At 28.4% G+C, this 21,822-nt stretch overlaps 1 protein-coding gene across 1 annotated transcript; it reads right to left on the minus strand.

Moving 5' to 3' along the window:
* Positions 1-15,057: 15,057 nt before the first annotated feature.
* Positions 15,058-16,779, minus strand: LOC101253098 (F-box protein At5g07610). Its single transcript, XM_004242832.5, has one exon. It carries the CDS (start codon positions 16,696-16,698, stop codon positions 15,379-15,381), a length of 1,320 nt encoding a protein of 439 aa, XP_004242880.1. The 5' UTR covers positions 16,699-16,779; the 3' UTR covers positions 15,058-15,378.
* Positions 16,780-21,822: the final 5,043 nt, after the last annotated feature.

Below are 21,822 nucleotides of genomic sequence, written 5' to 3' on the forward strand. Positions count from 1 at the left end.
TGATATAATAGATATCTTCTTGCCTAGAAACAAAATTAGTAAGACTTCTTCTTTAAATTAGAAAGGACCAGACAATTTGCTAGTGAACCAGGTCAGATATACTTGGTGATTGACATGTTCCAATTTGTCCAATGTTCTACTGAAGTTGTGACTGCATTCTTCAACAGTATGAGGTCTAAGTGTTGAAGCAAAAGGCAACCAAGAGAAAAGTAAAAACAGTTTTATATTCATTTAAGTACATAGAATGCAAATTCCCTGGAAACTAACTCACTGAAAACTAACTCACAAGGTAACTTACTGTGAATTCTGTAATCTGAATAGAGCATTTGCATATACATGTGAGAAAGAGATGAGCTATTTGTGCAATTAAACAACATTGATCATATTTAAATCTTGCATCATGATAGAACCAAACATTCATTCATGTTTAAGTACTAATAATCTATAGTCTATGTGCAATAGTTGCCTTATAAGGATTTTTTTTATTATTATAATAAGCGCATAAGATCATACCATAAATCAAACATATAAATATATAAAATACATATCAATAAATGTGCTATAAAATTTACTCTCTGACATAGAGCAGTAACAATGAACACAATTCCTGATCGAATATATTCATTCTAGACCCAAATCCCAACCTTAATGAAGAAGTGAAGATCACAACATTTTAAGAAGTTAGATGTTGGAAGTTTGAATTGTGGCACATACACATTTGAAGAGGCCAACGACATCTCAATGAATGTAAAGTGACATGTTTCATTTGGTAAAACATAAATTATCAAATGATGAGCACTATTGCAGCTATGAAGGAACTTACAATTTCAAGACTAAGCTCATCGTTGTTGGGCGTAAATAATGTGAAGTTCTGAGTATGGGCAAACAGATAATGTAACATGTGTAAGTGATATTGAGAAAAGACAGGGTCCTGCAAAAATAAAGTAAAATCATTGACATATAGTAATGAGACTCAAGTTTTCAATAATCAATAGAACAGAGCTCAATGTCACAATTGTGTTATAGTGAGAACAAATGAATAGATTATAGAAATGAAGAAGTAGAGACGGAACACTATTTTTTTCAAACAAATTTTGATGTTACTATTGTCAACAAAGAGAAAAGGAGAAAATTAGAAAGCAAATTGATATCTTAATAAATTAACATAATCATGGTAACATGCAAACGCATATAGAATTGGATAATAAGGAATTAATACATTCAGATACTAAAATTATATTAAGCCAAATAATCCTTTAAAGGAATCTTGACAATTGTCAAAATGAGAGCATATAACATCAACTCGAATAAATTAGGGTTGGCTACAGAATCTCATTGTTCATGTTACTCCATTGAACATCTAATTCCTTCTAATTTTCATAAAGTGTAGGAGAAGGAGGGGGTGGGGGGAGATTGTTATTCATATATTAATTTTTTCATTGATTGATAGTAATATGGGAGGAGAATTCCTCTCTTCACCCAATTTTAAAATTTTAAATAAATATTTCAAACTCGTACACAAAAATATATAAAAGCAGTAAAGCACAAAGAGAAGGAACTTACTCATACTATAAAACTCACAAGACAAATTAATAATGGAAGAAGTTGCATCAACAATGGTGGATTTTCTGGTCTTGTGTTTTTGTGTTGAAGCATAGTACAGGAAGTAAAAAGGAGCTAAAACAACTCTTTAAATATTAGAATCAGGAACTTGATGAATATAATAAACCTTGAAGAGAAAATAGGTCATATTAACTAGATTGAGGAACATGTAAATTTACCTTAAATCATCATGAAGAATACTACAGTAAGGCATCCCAAATGAACAAAAAACTTGAGGAGACGTTCACAGAGAGATTTGATGTCTTAAGCTTCTCTCTTAGCCTATTTTTGGTACCTTTTCGACTTTCAAAAAATGCTTTTAAACGGTTTTATGTTTATGAACACTTTCTAAACTAAAAAATAACTTAAAGTCATGGTAATTTCATGGAAACACCAAAAAATTTGACAACTCAAATTCTTGCTTAACGACTAAATTAGTTGTCCATTGTATTTTTTTGTGTTTCTTTTTCCTGTAATATTGTGTTTAACAGATTTGGTTACATTTAAAAAGACATCTCTTATTCCTATTTAAACAAATAGTTTACATAATGAATAAATGATTAATTGTGAAATATGTTTCAGGTTTTTGCTCACGTGTTGATGTGCTAACAGATATAGTCACATTTAATAAGACATCTCTTATTCCTAGATATATATCCCTCAAATGATTATATTAGTAGCTAATTTTTTTCGAAAAGTTAGTACAATAACAAAAAGATCAACAATGAAAGCTTACTCTGAGTTTTCAGCCTTTGATATAATTGGTAATTTCATGGCAACACCAAAAAATTTGACAACTCAAATTCTTGCTGAACAAATCACCTGAGTGTTGTAAAATTTATCAATTTTATTAGAAAAGTACTAAATGAAAAAATATATCAAGAGGATAAACATCTACTCACCCTTAGTAGATAGTTCAACATCATTAACATCTGCGAAAACAATCAGCTGTTGACACTAATCAATTTTCATAACACATAAGTATTGCCTTCATAAGGGAATTTTGTCAAACACATGACCACATTTATTATCTGCAAAAATATCATATTGGCCAAAAAAATTAGTATTTAAGAAGTTGATAGTTGATACTACAAAATAATGAGAAAAAGACCATGCATGAGCAAAATAATTAATTAAGAGAACTATTGCATATCTATAAAATGAAGGGTTACATCTTTAACTCTGCTCTCCACTCTAATCTGTCTAGAGTGACAGCAACGCTGGCAAAGTTGGACTTAACATTTTTTTGTCCCTGAAAAAAGTCAAACTTCATCTGCAAGTTTAACTATTTCCTCTTCTTCACCTTTTAAATTTTAACCCCAAAATATGTAGAAATACCATAACTATGTGCTTCAAAACTATTGAGAAAAATGAAAGTTCAGGATGCACTATGTGCATCAAGGGTTCCAAATCATTAGAAAAAACAATTAAGAAAATAGACCAAGCTTAGCAAGGAGGATAAATTGTAATCCTAATCAAGCTTAAGCTTTATCCAATTTTGAATCATCTTATGGAAAACGTCAAATGAACGGGCTGCAGAAATATTTAACTTAAACAGTTTTAAATCTTAGTTATAAGTTATTTAAAGGAATCAACTATCAAAATCATAAACCTAAAACGTAAGATGAAATGAGGGGTATGGTGAAGTAAAACGTAAATTTAAAGTGTAAACTATAAAATGCGATCAGCAAATTGCTAAGGAAATAGATCCAGCGACTTACACATAAGTGAAGAAATAATGTATAATACTTCTTTTGCGTTTCTCAGCGTCATAAAAAGATGTTAAAACACTTGACAAAGTAAAAAAATAGAGCATTAAACATACTAAAATGAGGAAAAATCAGTGAAGAAGCAAGAGAAGAAGGAGAAGCTGACAACACAAATTTTTCAAGTTTATATAGTACACTAACAACATCATTAAACAAAAATAATCCAAAAGAGCGAAGAACAAAAGCCCAGAATAAACTCAGAAAAATATTTAGGTTAAATGTCGGAACATTGAAGAAGAAACATATAGCAACCATTGACTGAAATCTGGTGAAAAAAAACAGAACAAACCGCGGCTCAAAATACAACACAAAAAAAGAAGCAGCGAAAGTCCAAAATACAATAGATATTCAACATCAAAATGAGGTGTGAGAAGTTAAATAACAAACAAATAGAGAAGATAAGAAAGAAAAATTCATTGAACAGTGAAAAAAGTTGAGAGCATTAGTTGGTTTAACGTAATGACTGGAAATTTTGATTAACTCATCATCACTTATTTGCACTTGTATAATTTGAAATAAGAAAATTTGAAGCATTAAGAGGTAGGTCTTCTCTGTCGTTTCCTTCAGCTAGAACTATAAAAATAGTTACCCTTATAGGAAAAGTTGTTCCTGCATTGTTAGCATTTAGGTTAGTCAAAATCAACCATTTCAAATTTGACTAATTGGAACGGAACAATCTGAATTGAAAGATGAAATTTAAAACTTCAAATGTTGAATTGATATGATTGCAATGTAACTTCTAGTTAGCTTTAAAAACAAATGAAGTAAAGGAATTCAAAATTTCACAACATCTAGCATAAGGACGCTTACTTGTTACACTTATTACTTTTAAAAGTATCATGAAAATGCTTTTCGAATGATTTCATCATAAACTATATTATATGTAGAATGATCATCCGTGTCCTGTGTAGTTGGTGGACGTATTAATATTTTTACATTGTCTGAACATTTTGCTCAAGATAAAGCAACATAAAGTTGTCCATGTGAAAAAACTGGTTCACGCAAATATATTCCAACAAAATCTAATGTTTGACCTTGAGCTTTGTTATAGTCATAGCAAAGAAATTGTATTCTTTTGAAGGGAACTGAAAGTTTCTGATCTTGTGATGCTAGTAATGGTATCTTTGAAATAAAGACATGTTTATTTTTAAAATCACCACTACAAATAGTAGCACTAATAACATTTGACTTGAAATCATGGCATATCAATGTATACCATTGCATAAACCTTCAATAGGATTTAAGTTTCATAATAATATAACTGGACAATTTTTTTTTCAAAGTTAATCTATAAGGTGGTAAGTTAGCAAGATGTAAAGTATGCAAAAAATCTTCAAATTGGCATTGATCATTTGGTTTTATAGTTTCATCAATAGCTGTATATACTGTAGCATCATCGGAAAATCAATGTATAAGCATGTCATTTATTTCATTAACAAAATCATTTTTTGTTGTCAAAATAATACGAGAAGTCATAAAAGATGGATTAGAATAGAATGTACGCAAATTAGGATAAGTAACATTAAATAAAAGATTTAAAGATTCTATTTCATCTGTAAAGGGAAAGATAAAATTATTGGGCATTTCAATTTTGTTGCAGTTGTTAGTTTTTTCTTGTCCATTTCCAATTCTCATTAGATATGCACAAAATGCTGGATCTTTTTTCGCACGCATGTTTTCAGATATGCACAATTTTTCAAGATGATTCCAAATACGGGAGTATAATAAACTTTGATTTATGAAGTTTTTTTTTTCCACTACGAACAACAAGAAGTGTTATTCTAAAGTCTCCCCCCCCCCCCAAAACTACTACTTTTCCACCAAACAGTGCTTTTATATTCATAAGATTTTTTAGAAGTGTATCAAGAGCTTCAATCATGTTTTTTTTGTCACTGATACTTCATCCCAAACAATTAGTTTTGGATCTCGAATTAGAATCGCTAAAGAACTTTGTTTACTAATATTGCAAGTGAAATTGTCATCGATGTCAACAGGAATTTTGAAATGTGAATGAGTTGTTCGTCCTCCCGGAAGTATTGAAGCTGCCACACCAGAACTTGCAGTTGCCAAAGCTATGAATCCTGCTGCATGGCGTCTGCTTGCTTTTGCGATAAGTGAAATGACTCCAAGTGTTTTCCAGTTGCAATTGCATCTTGATGGACAACAGTTTGTTTCTTTCAAAAATAACCAAACTGTGGATCAAATAATAAACAATCCAATGATCAAAAAATGATGTTAACAGAATTCTTTCTTATGAACAAAATCAATGACGATGCTATAAATCTGAATTTACTGTATAAAGAGTTTCCCCAACACTTTGTATGGTCATCATCATACAAAATGTGATCGTGTCGAAAACAACGACTTACTATCGGGCGTATTGTCACATGTCATCCAACCGAAGGAGAAAGATATTATCTTAGGTTGCTTCTAATGAATGTAAGAGGACCAACATCATACGAAGATCTTCGTACAATGAATAAAAGATGCTACACTACATTTAGGGAAGCTGCAGAAAAAAGAGGTTTATTATGTTTTGATAACAATTATGACTTTAACTATAGATTAGGGTGAGTCTGGACCTAGGCTTGGCCTACAGTTTTATGGGTGTCTACAAATTCGCTTACTCACGAATAGTGCATATTTGATAGATTGGAAACGTTTGAAGCTTTGTGAAAGGAAAATGCAATATCTTGAGGATTGTTGTAACATGTTCAACTTTCGAGGTAATGTTAAGACTTTTTAGACTTGTTGAAGGACGTTTTCCTAATTGAAGATTAAAAAAATGAAAATAGACAAAGGGGTAAAGGCGAAAGATGGGTGTCTCGTATTAATGGTGTGACGGGCATTGATACGAGTACCGGTGTTATAAAAGGGAAAGTTACTACTATAGAATGTAGATTGTAATTTTAGAATTTCCAAAGCATATGAGCATTAGCTGATATATTATTAACTTGAAATCCTTGTGTGATTGTGTTTTCTTCATTACACCCGTATAGTTGTGATAATTGAGGTAGTTATGTATTATGTTGATACTTGAATGATTGAGGTGCATCATCATCCCCTAATTTGGTATTATATCGTGCACATGCATTGACATGAGATTGAGTATGAGTAAATATCTAACATGTGGAGATCGTCCATATTGAGATCGAGTTATGATTATAATTTGGGCACGTGGAGATCGTCCGTGCGAGTGATTGGTTATGATTATAAGTTGGGCACGTGGAGATCGTCCATTCTGGGGATTATTTCATTTTATGTTAGTGCGTTGAGAACGTCCGCACAGACACGTGGAGATCGTCCGTGTCGATATATGGACCTCGCGAGTCCCCCATGGGTCATGAACTCTCGATGTATTTTCGAGAAATATCATGTATATATGGTTGAGACAGTACTTGGAATCTGAGTCATATCATTTCATGGTGTCATTTGCATTGCATCTCATTACATCCTTTATTTTTGTTGATTATGAGTTTTATTGGTGGTTGAAAAGTACGTGATATTTGATTTCCTCTATTTGATGGAGCTTGACTGGTACATATAACATAGACTTGTATACATAAAGAACTGATTTCTTACATAAACTCGTTTCACTACTTCTTCGTTGCCGGTGAATGAGATATATTGGGTACACATGATTTCTTACTCATACTACACTTGATGCACTCTTTTGTGGTCCAGTTGAGATTTCATATTCGGGCTCGTTCTTGGAGCTTGAATATGAGTTGGATTGTCTTGGAGTTGTGGTGCGCTGTTTGGGATATTCTACAGCCTACACCTTCAATGTACCTTTATTTTATTAGGTTATTTTGATATTCTGATAGGATATTTCTTATGTTTACCTTTCATATTAGTTTGGACTTGTATCCTATTGTAGAAGCTCTTTTACTTATGACACTAAATCTTGGGGTGGTAGTTCTATTTTCCGCATTTATTTTGAATACTTAGTATGTTAGAATTTAGTTATACTTACCTTTTCACGTTTAAGTTGAATTGGTGAACTTTTATTGGGTTGGCTTACCTATCGGTTGGGAACATAGGTGCCATCACGACTCGTGATTTTGGATCGTGACAGTTAGTGGAGGAGATTGATGTACATTTAATTAAGAAATTTAAATTTTAAGATAATTATTCAATACCACATTTAAGAATTTGTATATCTAATTTTTTTATTAAAAAATTATAGTATAATTATCAAAAAGTGATATTATGAGTGATATTTTTAAACTATAGATAAAAATATGTATATATGATAGTTAATTATGTCTAATTATGTACTTTTTCCATAATTATTGTCGATGATAACATCGAGCATGTGATGTGGTCCATCTATTACTAGATTTTACTTTACAAGTCATTTTGTTATTGGTTAGCATATGATATTAGTTATATAAGATTTAATTATTAATGTAATTCTTAATTCATTTTGTATTATAAGTTAAATAATATATAATAAATAAACTAATATATAAATTAACTCATAATCTATATTTATCAAATATAATAATATCAATTAAGATAATTTTAGTACATAAATACTTTAGCTACTAAACAACTTCAATTGAATAAAACTCGTTAAAGAAGATATTAAGGACAACAATATCACTAGACACAAGTCATTTCTCAATATATTGGTGAGCATAATACCTTTCTCTATTTCGTAATTTCTTTGATTGTCATAAGACGATAATCATACTCGATGATAACTTCAGGTGTGCTTAAAAGAAATCTTGTTGTCTTTTCCTTATCATCCACTACAACACATACAATATTACAAGCACAACGATTCACATTATCAGACGGTCACCGAAATTTTCATTCAAGGTAGAAGTTTGCAATTTGGCTTAATGTTTACTGGCCCTTCCATTTCTTTCTATAAATAGTCTTTCATTTTCCAGTTTTTTTGATGTTAAGAACTTTCTTGTAGGACCTCAAGTCCCTTATGACTTCTTAGGATGGACAGTTCATCATTCTATTATTACTAGATAATGAAAGGCCCGTTTACAATATTACAATCTTAAAAATTATTATGATATTTTCAAATAAATATGATAGGAAATAATAATAAAACATAATAGGTTTTTAACAAACAAAATAATGAACTACTTGATGAATATTATAGTGAAGAAAAAATTCTAAAGTAATTAATAAACATAATGAATAAATATTTTATCTGAAATAAGGAGGATTTAAAAATATCAGCAAAAGTTGATATAATATAGGGAAAAGACTCAAATATGCCATAGAACTTTTAGAAAAGACTCATTTATGTCATCCGTTAAACGTTTGGTTCATCTATGTCATTTTCGTTTAGGAAAAAACTCGTTCATACCATTATTTTTAATGGTTATTTTGCAAAACCACTTTTTACACGTGGCAAGTTATGATTCGGCCACACCATTTTTTAAAAAGAAAAAATCAAAATTTTGAAAAAAAAAATTAAATAAAAAACCCATCCAAATAAAGACCCACCTAAATAAAAACTAACACAAAATGTCGCGAGGAGAAAACGTATCAAGATGATGGCAAGAAAGGGAAAGGGGAACCAACCCCCGATTCTTCTAAAATATGAAAGTTGTGTTGTTTTTCTTTTGTGATGTCTAGACATTTTCAAGGTTAAACCTTTTTATTTTGTTTGTGCCTGGACATTTTTAAGGTTAAAGCAGTTGACGTAATTTTTGTTGAAATATTAGGTTATGCAGTATGTTGAAATATTAGGTTATGCAGTGTGTTGATATTAAAGTTGTGTTATACGTTTGTTGTTTTCCTGCATAGAAAAATTTCTTGCATTTTTTGGTGTGAGATACTTCGTACTCCCAGCTATTGTTGAAGCTATGTCGATTGGTATAAGAAATTTGGATTCAAACTTGCGGGTATTAGATACTTATTTGGCATATTTCTCCACTAACTAAAATCTCTTTGAATTATAATTAGGGACGGATTGCTTGATTGGGTGTGGCTAAAGATCTGGGTGATAGTGTTGAATTTTTAGCTGGTAGTTTGTGTGAAATTTTGCTTTTATGAGCTACACTTCTTTTTGGTGCTATTCAAAATTTTATTGGATATGGTTTGGTTTGGCTTATTTAATTTTTTTTGTAACTTCAAATTTAGAAAATGATCTTTTTTAGTTGAATCTTGAAATAAGTTTCACAAGTGATTCAATGGACTGCATTCTTGTCAACTAATAACACATCTCATCTTCATCTCAATCGCGCAGTTTTTTCAACTTATACTATCGAAAATAAGATTGAATTTAGAAATCTTCAAGATCTTGCAAATGAACACATTCTGCAAGGATAGATGTTTGAAGTTGCCTTTTCAATCTTTTTACCGATTGATTCGGGAATGAACTTTAGGACCAAGTCTTTCAAATCACACGATTGAGCCTAATTAACCATGATCTCATGCATCTTGCGACAAATCTGAGAAATCTGGCTTGCTTGTGCATACATAGTGGGTTCTTTTTTATTAGTTTGGACGTTTTTCGATAAAGCCAGTGAAGAACATTCTCAAAGTGAAGCTATCAGTTGTCTTAACATCAACATGAACCTCAATCAATGATTGTCATTTTTGTACCATTGACCTCAACTTATTTGTGGTGAAGTCCACACCAAATATTGTTGGAGCCTTACTATTATACCAAAATCCTTTTTAGCATATGTATCAATTGACTTCTTCTTTCCTCCTCCTTGTCAACCGCATTAAATAAATATTTAGTAGTACTATATAAACTAACCTCTTTAATCTTTATAAACGAGCTTTAAAGGAAGAACTGTGCATTTGTCCGAGAAGGAGAATAGTTTGTTGTCCTTAAGTGAAGAAACCTATCTTCTTTGTTATAGTTTTCAGATTAAAAAATTGGAGGAAAGAAATGAGTCACTAATATGGGTTAAAGGGGTTTCTTTAAAATTTGTGTGAGTTTATTAAAATTTAGGTGAGTCTTTATTTGGGTGGGTTTTTTTATTTAATGCTTTTCCAGAATTTTGATTTTTTATATAAAAAATGATGTGGCTGAATCACAATTTGCCACATGTAAAAAGTGGTTTTACAAAATCACCGTTAAAAAATAATGGTATGAATAAACCCTTTTTCTAAACGCTAATGGCATAGATGAGCCAAACTTTTAGTGGATGGCAGAAATGAGTCTTTTCAAAAGTTTGATGGCATATTTGAGTCTTTTCCCTATAATATATACTGCAGTAATTTAACATGAGGTATTAGTATAATAATTTATATAAGTTTCTTAAAATGATTTTAACTATGATAAAATAATAGTTATATATGTTTTTCAATAAGTTATATAATGACATATATGTTATGTGAACATTTTGAGATTATACATATAAAAGAGAAATCAAGTAAATTAGATACGTTGAAAATTATCTCCACGATAAAAAAAAGGCTATGAAATTGAAAAGTCTGAAGAGAACCAAAGGAAAGGACATAACATGTTTCTGAAATTGTTTGAAATTTTGTTCTTGAAGAGCTTGCTCACTGGTTGCATTCCTTTTGAATTAAGCATTTTAAGAAAAACAATTGTGATTGATATTGAATTTAACATGTTAACTGGTTTGAATAGTGTGAAGCCGCTGATTTTTGCTGAAAATTGACTCTATATGGACAAGTATCAGAAGTGATGTTTTTACTAAGAAATAGTAAAATTTACTTTTGCCTTATAATTATTTTACAAAAGTAGGGTCATTATATGGAGAATTGATTGTAATGTAGTTCTTAATGTTGAAAAAAAATTGCATTTTTTATTTTTCTAATAAGAATCTATACCGGAGTGTATATTATTTAGGATGCAAATAAAAAATAAAGGGCGAGAAATTTATTGGTTTAAGACATGAGGAAAGAGAGAATTGAGGAGTGAATAAAATGAAGTCTATTTATTTGTGTCATAGACTTAGTTCTAAAAAAATACTATAATTTATAGTTTTTAGAAAAGTTACGTAACTTGTGGGGGAAATTTACCACTTGAAAAAACTATTTTAATGAAGTTTAAAAAAATAATTTATAATTTTTAAAATGAAATGTATATGAAATGATCATATTACCTAGATCGTCCTCAACTTTTTAAATCAAACTCATCAGTTCACATATTAAGATTAATATGTTTGAAATCAAGTAAAAGTACAAACTTGATTATATATCTTAATGAAGAACTACACTTTTATAATCTAGTAAACATTTTTAGTTTACTTTAAATACAAATATATCATCATGTTTCTTTTATTTGTAAAGTTACTTTTTAACATCTTTCAAAATATATATATTTTTTAAAAAAATATTGAAATTAATTTTATTTATTTTTTAATTTCAATATAATATATATTATTAATTTTATCATACTTACATGTATATTAATTAGAGTCAAAATAAACGTGAAAATAATTAACTATGTTTTAAAGTAATGAATGTTAAAGTAGGCATTTTTAGTTGGATTAATTAATTGAGTGAGTCCTTATTTAAAAATAATTATTTATTTTAAATATGCTTTTTAATTATAACCATTTAGAGCAATATATAACAGTACTATACATTTTATTAGATTTGTCTTTCTCTTTTGTCTCTTTCTCTCTCGTTTTTTTAGTTTTTATATGTTTTTCTCACTCTTTCTTCATTTATATTGTTCTTTTTTCGTTGTTTTCTTTCCCGTTGTTTTTTTTCTCTTGCTTTCTTTCTATTGTCTTTTCTTTCTTTTTTCTTTTGTTGCACATTCTGTCTCTCTTTCTCTTTTTTTTTTTAAAAAAAATCCTTTCTCTCTCTATTTTCTTTCATAGTGTAGTTAATGATTTATAGACTAAATAGATTTGTATCAATAATTAATTAATTAGACAAGTAATTTAATCGTACAAGTAGAGAGACATGATAAATTGCAAAATGAATTAAACTTGAATAAAAAATATATTCTACACACATTAAAATTGATTTAGAAGAGGATTAATATGAATGCAAAATGTAGCGAAAGAAAGAGCATTCTATGATGTCTAAACTGAATAAATTGTATAAACAATGAATTTCACAAGTAAATAAACGTAAAAAATCAACCAATAAATTATAAATTCAATTGTTCTTAAAAGTGTATTACACTAATATTAAACAAGTAAATAAATTAAATTTGCTTTAAAATTGTATTACACAATATTAAAGTTGAATTAGAAAAGAAAATTAAGAATGAATGAAATACGTAACTAACGAAAGACAAGTCAATGATCTATAAAATGAATTAAACTTATATCATTCATGAATAAAACATGTATTATATGTGTCTTAAATTTATTTTGATTTGTATCTCTAAGAACGTGAGTGATGTTTGCAATATGTATTAAAAATGTATTCTGCATGTATTATAAGTGTTTTCCTTAAATTATATCAGGAAAAAAGAGTGAAGTTTGTAATATGTACTACAAATGTATCGTTCATGATTTTAATACAATTTTAGTACAATTTTGAAACATATCTAATACAACTTTAATAGAAACGTGATATAGTTTCGTAAACTTTATTCTTATCGAGCATCAATATAATATTTCTCCTAAAATTAATTCTAAACTTGACCAAACCCTCCTAAAATGAGATATAAACTCCAAATGTCACTTTCAATTATTTGTAGAAACAACCTATCCAAACTAAAGAGCAAACAAGTAATTTAATTGTAACAAATGAAGAAACATAATAAACTGCCAAATGAATTAAAAAGGTATTACACTCATATTAAAGTTGAATTACAAGTGAATTAAACACGTATGCAAATGTATCAAATGAAAGATCATTCTGTAATTTGTAAACTGAATAAAACTTGTATTAATAATGAATTAAACAACTACTTTAATAATAACAAATCAACCAATAAATCGTAAAATGAATTAACTTGAATTAGTTAAAAGTGTATTAGACACATATTAAAGTTGAATTAGAAGAGAGAACTAAGCATGGATAAAAAATGTAACTAATGAAATACTAGACAATGACCTATAGAGTGAATTAAATTTATATCAATAATGAATTAAACAAGTAATCTAATAGCAACAAATAATAAACTACATGATGAATTAAATTTGCATTAAAAGTGTATTACACATTATTAAAATTGAAATAGAAGAGAAAATTAAGAATAAATAAAAAAAACGTAACTAATGAAAGACAAGACCATAATCTATAGATTGAATTAAGTTTCTATTATTCATAAATAAAACATGTATTAAAATATGGGTAAAAACTGATTTGAGAATAATTATTTAAATGAAAATTTTGAAATAAGTAGAATAATAAAAAAAGAGGAAGAGGATGAAGATAAAAAATAATACAAAAAGAGACCAAGAAGAAGAAAAAATAAAAAGAAGCCGAGGAAGAGAAAAAAGACATAGAAAGAAGCGAAGCGGTACAATTTCTTAATCCAAAAAGTCATTATATTTAGTAAGAAAAATTATATGTCATAGATGGTAAATATTTTCTCAATATAGCATATTTATGTGATTTATCCTTTTTAGTAAGCATAATGAATATAAAAATATTAAAAATTAATTAAAGTAATAGTTAAATAAAGTAACGAATAGATATCACAATAACTCATAAAAAAGGTGAAGTGATAACAAAATGAGTTGGTAGAAATATCATTAACCAAAATTGTTTATAGAACTATTTAGTTTCTTGTTATTATTCTAGATAGATTTTTGTTAGTCTAAAATTACATTTTTATCCTTGACCATACAAAGAGATGTTTCTAGAACTATTTGTTTCTCTTGCTCTTCTTTCTTAATGGTAGATTTTTGTTAGTATAAAATTAAATTTCTACCCTTGGTCGTCTTCAACTTGACTCTTCTATATAATCTCTTGCTATCATTCTTAATAGTAGATTTTTGTTAGTATAAATCCTTGATCGTCCTCAATTTGACTCTTCTATATAATAGAAAAATAAAAGACAAACATGAATTGTTTCGACTGAATAACATATCAAAAAACTTGAAATATCGTAAAGGATCATATCTAAAATTTAGAACTGTTTTAGAGAAAATTTGAGTTGGTCGAAATTTGAAAGAAAGTTATCATTGAGGAAGATAAAGTGTTGAAATATGTATAATATTGTATAAACAATGCTTATAAATATATAGACATCACTTATACATAGCTATATATAATATACATATATAATTACATGCATACAATTTATATAATATCCATACATTACCTAACTATTTATATAATATTGAATTTCTTGTCACTTGTGATGCTTAAATGGCCACATTTTGTACTTTGTTGGCCATGCTCATAGCCAGACGTAAATCATAAGCCACACAAATTGATGAGCGCATAATAATATATACAGTGGGCCATTGACAAATTAATAGGCAAATTCTTGGATAACTCCTTAAAATTGTTGCCAAACATTTACTTATGGCGACACCTTGAAGTAAATCTTAGTTCAAGTGGCGTTCTATTGTATCATTTCAATATTTTTTTATTTTTTATTTTTTGCATTAATCAGCAATGGCGAAGTGTTCCTCGTGACGAAATGTTGGTCCTGGATAATATAACATTAGGAAGTAACCATTGTGCCATATTTTCATCGTTGTTATTTACGATTATGATAAGTTATTTATGAAAAATAAACAAATAGAGCACATATGATGACTTTTTTGGCCTCAGATTCAAGAACAACCAAAGCAAATAACTCCCAGAATTTGCAGCACAACAAATCATAAAATCATATATATCATTCACCTTGAATTGTCAATGTATAACAAGTCGTTTACACAACAATTACATCCATGGGCGAAACTAGTAATTTTACAAAACATTTACAGATGAATAACACAACTACAGATGAAGTCAAACTGCACAAGTACAATTCTCTGATGAAGTAGTCTATGCCAAAAAAAAACAAGATCTCTTCCCAGCAAATAGATAACAAACATCATAATAAGCGCGTCTTCAATGATGAATAACCATGATCACATCGTTTATATACATGCATATGGTTATACAAGAAACCATAGCAATATCAAACAGAAGCCATTGTCTCAACATATTGATGTGTATCATACCATTCAAACACCGAAACATCTTCCCATATAACAGGGATCTTTGCTATCTCTATATCCGCAACCTCCTTGATAGTCATACGATGAGCATCATATTCAACGATAACGTCTGGTGTGGTTACCAAAAGCCTCGTTGTATCTTCCTTCTCATTAACAACCACACATACAACATTGCAAGTACCACCATTCACATCTAGTAAATCAACTTCTTCACTCAACATTAATGGATGAGTAGTATGCATGTAACTAAGATCAACACGATACTTCACAAACCACTTAGAATAATCAATCTCCATCTCAAGAACTTCAAAACTCATCGACCTAAATTCATGTATCTCAATTAGATGCAAATGTCCAACGGACTCCCCAAAATACCTTATACTCCTTTTCAACACTCCAATAGGAAGATCAGTACTAGGCATATCTCTAAAACACATCGAATCCAAATCGAACCTTAAGAAAGACGACATTTCACTAACCCAATGCATACAACCATTCAAGAACACACCCTGACCTAAAAAATGTTGATTTGCATCCAATATCTTCATCTCCGTATCCATACAATTTTTCCAAACTTCAGTTTCAGATGAATATACAGAAATTTCATAAACCCCATTTAATTTCATCACACATAAGAGTTTATAACAATCAGATACCATTGGATCAAAAGCCAAATTCATTACAACAATCTCATAAGCTTTTATACCTAAATATGGGAGTGGAATCAATCTATGCTGATTAGTACTAGGGTTATAAACATAATAATCAAAATTTTCAATACCCAAATTGAAACTTATACAGAACAATCCATTACAGGAATGTAATTGTTCAATTTTTGAAGATGTAGATTTAGCAATATTTTTGAGTGTTGAAGGAATCATACCCTTTTGATTTTTGGGTATCCCATTGAGAGGGATAAAGTCGACATAGTTATTACCATAGACCCACCAACAGAAGAATAGTCCGTCAACTTTGCCGGAAGTGAGTTTTCTACGGCAGTGAAGTTGCCGGAATGTACGGCTTGAGATGATCGAAAACCAGTCTTTACAAACGGCTTGGAATCGGAGAAGGGATTTTGGAGGTAGCCATAGGAGAATCTCCGATAAAAGATCTGCGTTGCCGGCGACTCCCTGTAAGGATGCCGGAAAAACTGCTGGCTCGTCACCGGCGACTCCCTGTGAGGGTAAAACTGCTGGCTGGTTGCCGGAAACTCCCTGTAAATATGCCGGAGAATCTGCTGGCTGGTCACCGGGAAGTTCCTGTAAGAATGTTACCGACATTGACGCGAAAGGATAAGAAGGGCAAATTGGTGTATTATTTTTCTGTACGCTTTATAAGTTCTTTTTAAAGTCAATATTTTTCATATATTCAAAATTATAATTTTTAACATAGTTTTTAAACATCTTAATTTTTATTTAAAATATTAAATTAAAATAAAATAATATAAAATAAAAGTAAATCGAAGAAGTAAAATATTAAATCAATAGAAGAAATTATTAAATACATGTTATATTAACAAGAAAAACAAATTAAAATTGAAATTTATCTATCTATTTATATATATATAAAAAATAGGATAGGTGAAAAACAACACATGTTAGCATCACCAAAAAAAAGATTTTAAAATAAATAAATATAAAATAATTAATAAGAAATTATTATTACATTTTTTACAAATAACTTTAAGCATAGTACTGTGAAGTGTTTGTGATTCCCTTTTCTTTTTGGTGGTGGGGGTGGGGGGAAGTTAACGCATTTTTAATTTAAATAATATTAATACTAATAATAAGAAAAAAACTGACAACAGAAAAAAAATTAAAAAGAGAACTACCTACGAAAATTGCATTATATTAACTCTGAACATATTAGTCTCTATTCTGTAACTTTTAAAATATAAAATTGATTAATTATTATTTTAATTATATTAATAATAAATTACTTTTAAAAAATTAGGTAGAAATTTAAACTAATTTCAAAAATTAACTTGACAAGTTTTTAAAACCTAATGAATATAGACCACAAAAAAAGAGAATTTAAGAATTATTAAATTGAATTAAAAATTTAAAAATAAAAAATAAAATTACCTTTTTTTTACAATTCAAAAATTTACAATTACCTTAACTGTTTAACTTTCAAGTGCTTTTCAAAGTACTCTTTAATGTTTTGATTTTAAATAAAAAATAGGAAAAATAAAATAATAATAATAATAATAATAATAATAATAATAATAATAAGGGGAAAACGACATATATCAACACCACAAAAAGAGGCATTTAAAATAATTAAAATTATATAAATGTAAAATGATTAATAATAAATAACTATTATATTTTTTAAAAATAATTTTAAATATTTTAATGTAAAGTGTATGTGATTTCCTTTTTTTTTGGGAAAGTTAACTCATTTTTAATTTAAATAACACTAATATTAATAATAAGAAAACCAAATGACAATAGAAAAAAAATTAAAAAGAGAACTACCCGCGAAAATTGCATATATTTCAAATAATATATATAATTTTTATTTTATTTTAATTATTTTAAATATGAAAATATTAATTGATTAATTATTAATTATTATTTTTAATTATATTAAATAATAAATTTCTTTTTAAAAAGGGAAAAGGGTCAAATAACCCTAAACTATTTGAAAAGGTTTAGATATTCTCTGCTTAAAGTTTGGTCTATTTATACCCTCGCCGTCCAACTTTTGGTCTACATATGCCCTTTGGGCGTTAATTGGCCAACTCGAAATATCCAACTCATTTTACTTTTATTTAAATGCCAAATGGATATTCCACGTCATTTTTATATATTATCACTTGACATTTATGCCTAACTATTTAACATTATAAAAAATTATTACCTCGACTACATAATATTAAAAAATCATTCATCAATCTTTTTTATTTACTTTTACGTTTTGATATCTTAGAAAATTTCACTTAAGAAAATAAGCATATAATTTCCACAGTTCTCTTACGCAACGAAAAAATAGTAGGATTATGCAAATCAGTGGATGAGAGGATAGAAATTTAGTACAATATATTGTTTATTCATTATCATAATTTTTATTATTTTTTTATTATTATTGTCAAGCTTATATTTTATGATTCTTATATTTCGATGATATCATTTTTGCACAAATGACTATTTCTATCTACAATATGATTGAAGGTTTTGCAAATAAAGATTCACAATTATTTTTTTCAATGACAACTTTGGCGTGTCAAAATTCTAGATGAAACAATTTAGCAGCAATTAATATACATTTATCAGCATTTGGTTAATTATCATTGAATTCTCTAAAGACTTTAATGACAAACACAGAATATCGATAAAAATATAAATTATTACCGCTAAAAGGTCTCAACTTTAGGGGCAATAACTATTGCCACTAATGGCACACGTTATTAGCAATAAAATTAACCACAAATTGAAAAATACTAATATTAAGAAATGTTGTGCTTCTTTAAAATCATAATTAACAGAAGAACAACTAGTAATTCATAATCTTAATGTCAACAACAAAAAATAAAAAATTACATCATTTAGACTGTGTTTGGTATGAAGGAAAATATTTTCACCAAAATGTTTTCAATTTTCTCATGTTTGGTTGAGACAAAAGTTTTGAAAAATGTTTCCAAATAAACTAATTTTCCTCAAAATTAAGGAAAATGACTTCCCTTAAAAAAAACATTTTCCAAAACTATCCTCCAATTTTAAATTAATTTTTTTTTGGGAAAAACAACAATTTAAAAAAAATTCAAATAAATTTTTTATTTTTTTACTCGATCCCTGACTCCCACCCACCCACCACCGGCCAGCTCTCCCCCTCTCCCCAAAAACATAATTTTGCTTTTTAAAAATATTTTCAACTTCAATTTTTTATTTTTAAACTCCTACCTCCCCCACCCCCCACCCCGGCAGCCCCCCATCCACCTCCAACCCCCCAAAAAATTAATTTTACTTTTCTAAAAATACTATAAAGTTTAATTTTTTTTTATCTTTCACTCCTATCCCCTCCACCACATGTCCAAATAAAAATTGTTTAAAAAAAATATTTTTCAATTTCATAAATTATTTTCTACTCTAGTAAAAATAAAAGATGACTCTCAAAAACATTTTTCATTCATAAATCAATCACTAAAAATCATTTATGGAAAATATTTTTTACTCACCAACCAAATATGAGAAAATAAATCTAAAATCTATTTGTTTTCCAGGAAAACATTTTCAATGAAAAATATATTTCTTCGTACTAAACACGCCCTTAATTCGAAAAGTTGATCTTATTTTGAGTCTAACAAGATGATTGAGAAACAAGCTATTGTTTAGTCTCTTTTAAGATATATATAGGCACTTGCAAGAAATGCCCCAATATCCATTGTGTGGCTTGTAGAGGAGGTTCATAAGACTCCAAAAATATCAACATGATCTTTAACAAAGAATGAAGGGTGTCACGTAACCAAGGGCAGAGCAACGTTAAGTGAAGGGTGATCCGGTGCACACTCTTAACTGAAATATTTGCACACTCATGAAGAATCTTTCAATAGCCCAATGCATTTACTAATGCTGCAACTTTGACCCTATATATAGGCAACTAAACATATAAATAGAGTTTAACTGCTATCCACCGACGGTGGACAAAAAAATTACACGGACATTTTATTTTTGGAAATATTTAATTTTTTTAATTAATATATTTTAATATTATTAATATTAAAATAAAAATAATAACATAGTGTTATATGGTAACTTGAATTATAAATTAATTGTACAAATTTAATTAGGATTCTTATTTGTCTTACCAAAAATAAAAAATACATAATTTCTTGTGTTTTCTTAGTTGGATTAACGTTCTTCTTTTTCTACAAAAACCATTGAAGCAACCAACTATCCACCATTGAAGCAATTTGAAACAATTATCATGGTAGCGTTTTCCTCGTATATCTTTTTTTACATAACTTATTAAGTCTTTTTCGCAACATGAATAAACGTTTCAAAGAAATATTCTTGTTTTAATGTATGAAGAAATTTATGTTTTGTAGTGATGAAGATATTTAAAGAATACGTTTAAGAACTTTTTAGCAAATTGAAGAAGTTCAATACATTAGCCATGAAAAATATTTAAAATTTTAAAGCTAACTTACCCTATCAGTCTAATATCTAATAATTGTGTATTGCAGGAAACTTTTGAAATCTCTAATTTAGAAGAGCAAAATGCAGAAGGAATTGAAGATTCCTTCGAGGATATAGAAAGCAACATGAATGCAGTTGTATCTTTTGTTCCTCAACTAGGTGAGCAATAATTAAGAGAGCCTTACATCGGTATGGAATTTCAATCACTTGATACTAGATTTAAATTTTATCTTGATTATGCTCATCGTAATGGTTTTAGTGTGCGCAAAAATCGAATTAGTAGATCAAGAAAAGATAAATCCATTATTGGTCAAGAGTTTGTTTGTTCAAAAGAAGGATTTCGTTTAAAAAAATGTAACCAAGCATGCAATTGTGATTAAATCATGGGCCGTATTTAATAGTGTTTGATTTTGTTTGCTTACTCTTATAAGTTTGAATATGTTGATTTTGTTGCACTTTATGTTTCTGGAATAGTTTCATATTAATATTTTGCTAGCATTGCTTCAATGGCAACAAGTACCGGTTCTTACAAAAAAAAATAATATGTTGGCAATGATTTTCTTTGAAGGATTGAAGTGCTTTCCAATAAGAAAACACAAGAAATTATGTATTTTTTATTTTTGGTAAGACAAATAAGAATTCTAATTAAATTTGTACAATTAATTTATAATTCAAGTTACCATATAACACTCTGTTATTATTTTTATTTTAATATTAATAATATTAAAATATATTAATTAAAAAAATTAAATATTTTCAAAAATAATATGCCCGTGTAATTTTTTGTCCACCGTCGGTGGACAGTAGTTAAACTCATATAAATATACATTTAAGTCACTAACTAAGATGTGGTTTAATAGGTATATATATATATACACTTTTAGTGGATGGTATTACTTGTTAAAATATATTACTTTTGAAATATTTAACGATTGCTTGCATTTATTTTTTAAAATTAGTTTTATTAATTTTTTTTTATGATTGTATTTTTAATTAAGCATGATCTGTGATGGAAGGAAACCGTAGTTACCTTAATATGGTTTGAAAGGATGAACAACATTTTCTCTACTTTGTTCGAAGATATATAGATTGCAGTAGAAATTTATTTATTTTTTGTTTCTTATTTCAATAATCTTTTAATATTTTTATTTTTCTTAAGGAAAAATAGATTCCGATTGACAAGAATTTGACATTAAAAGTTGTGAAGTTACAATAGAGAAGAAGTCAAAAGCCTGAAAGAAATTTTTTGATGAAAGACGTTAG

Source organism: Solanum lycopersicum, chromosome 7, assembly GCF_036512215.1.
Source record: "Solanum lycopersicum chromosome 7, SLM_r2.1".
NCBI lineage: Eukaryota > Viridiplantae > Streptophyta > Magnoliopsida > Solanales > Solanaceae > Solanum > Solanum lycopersicum.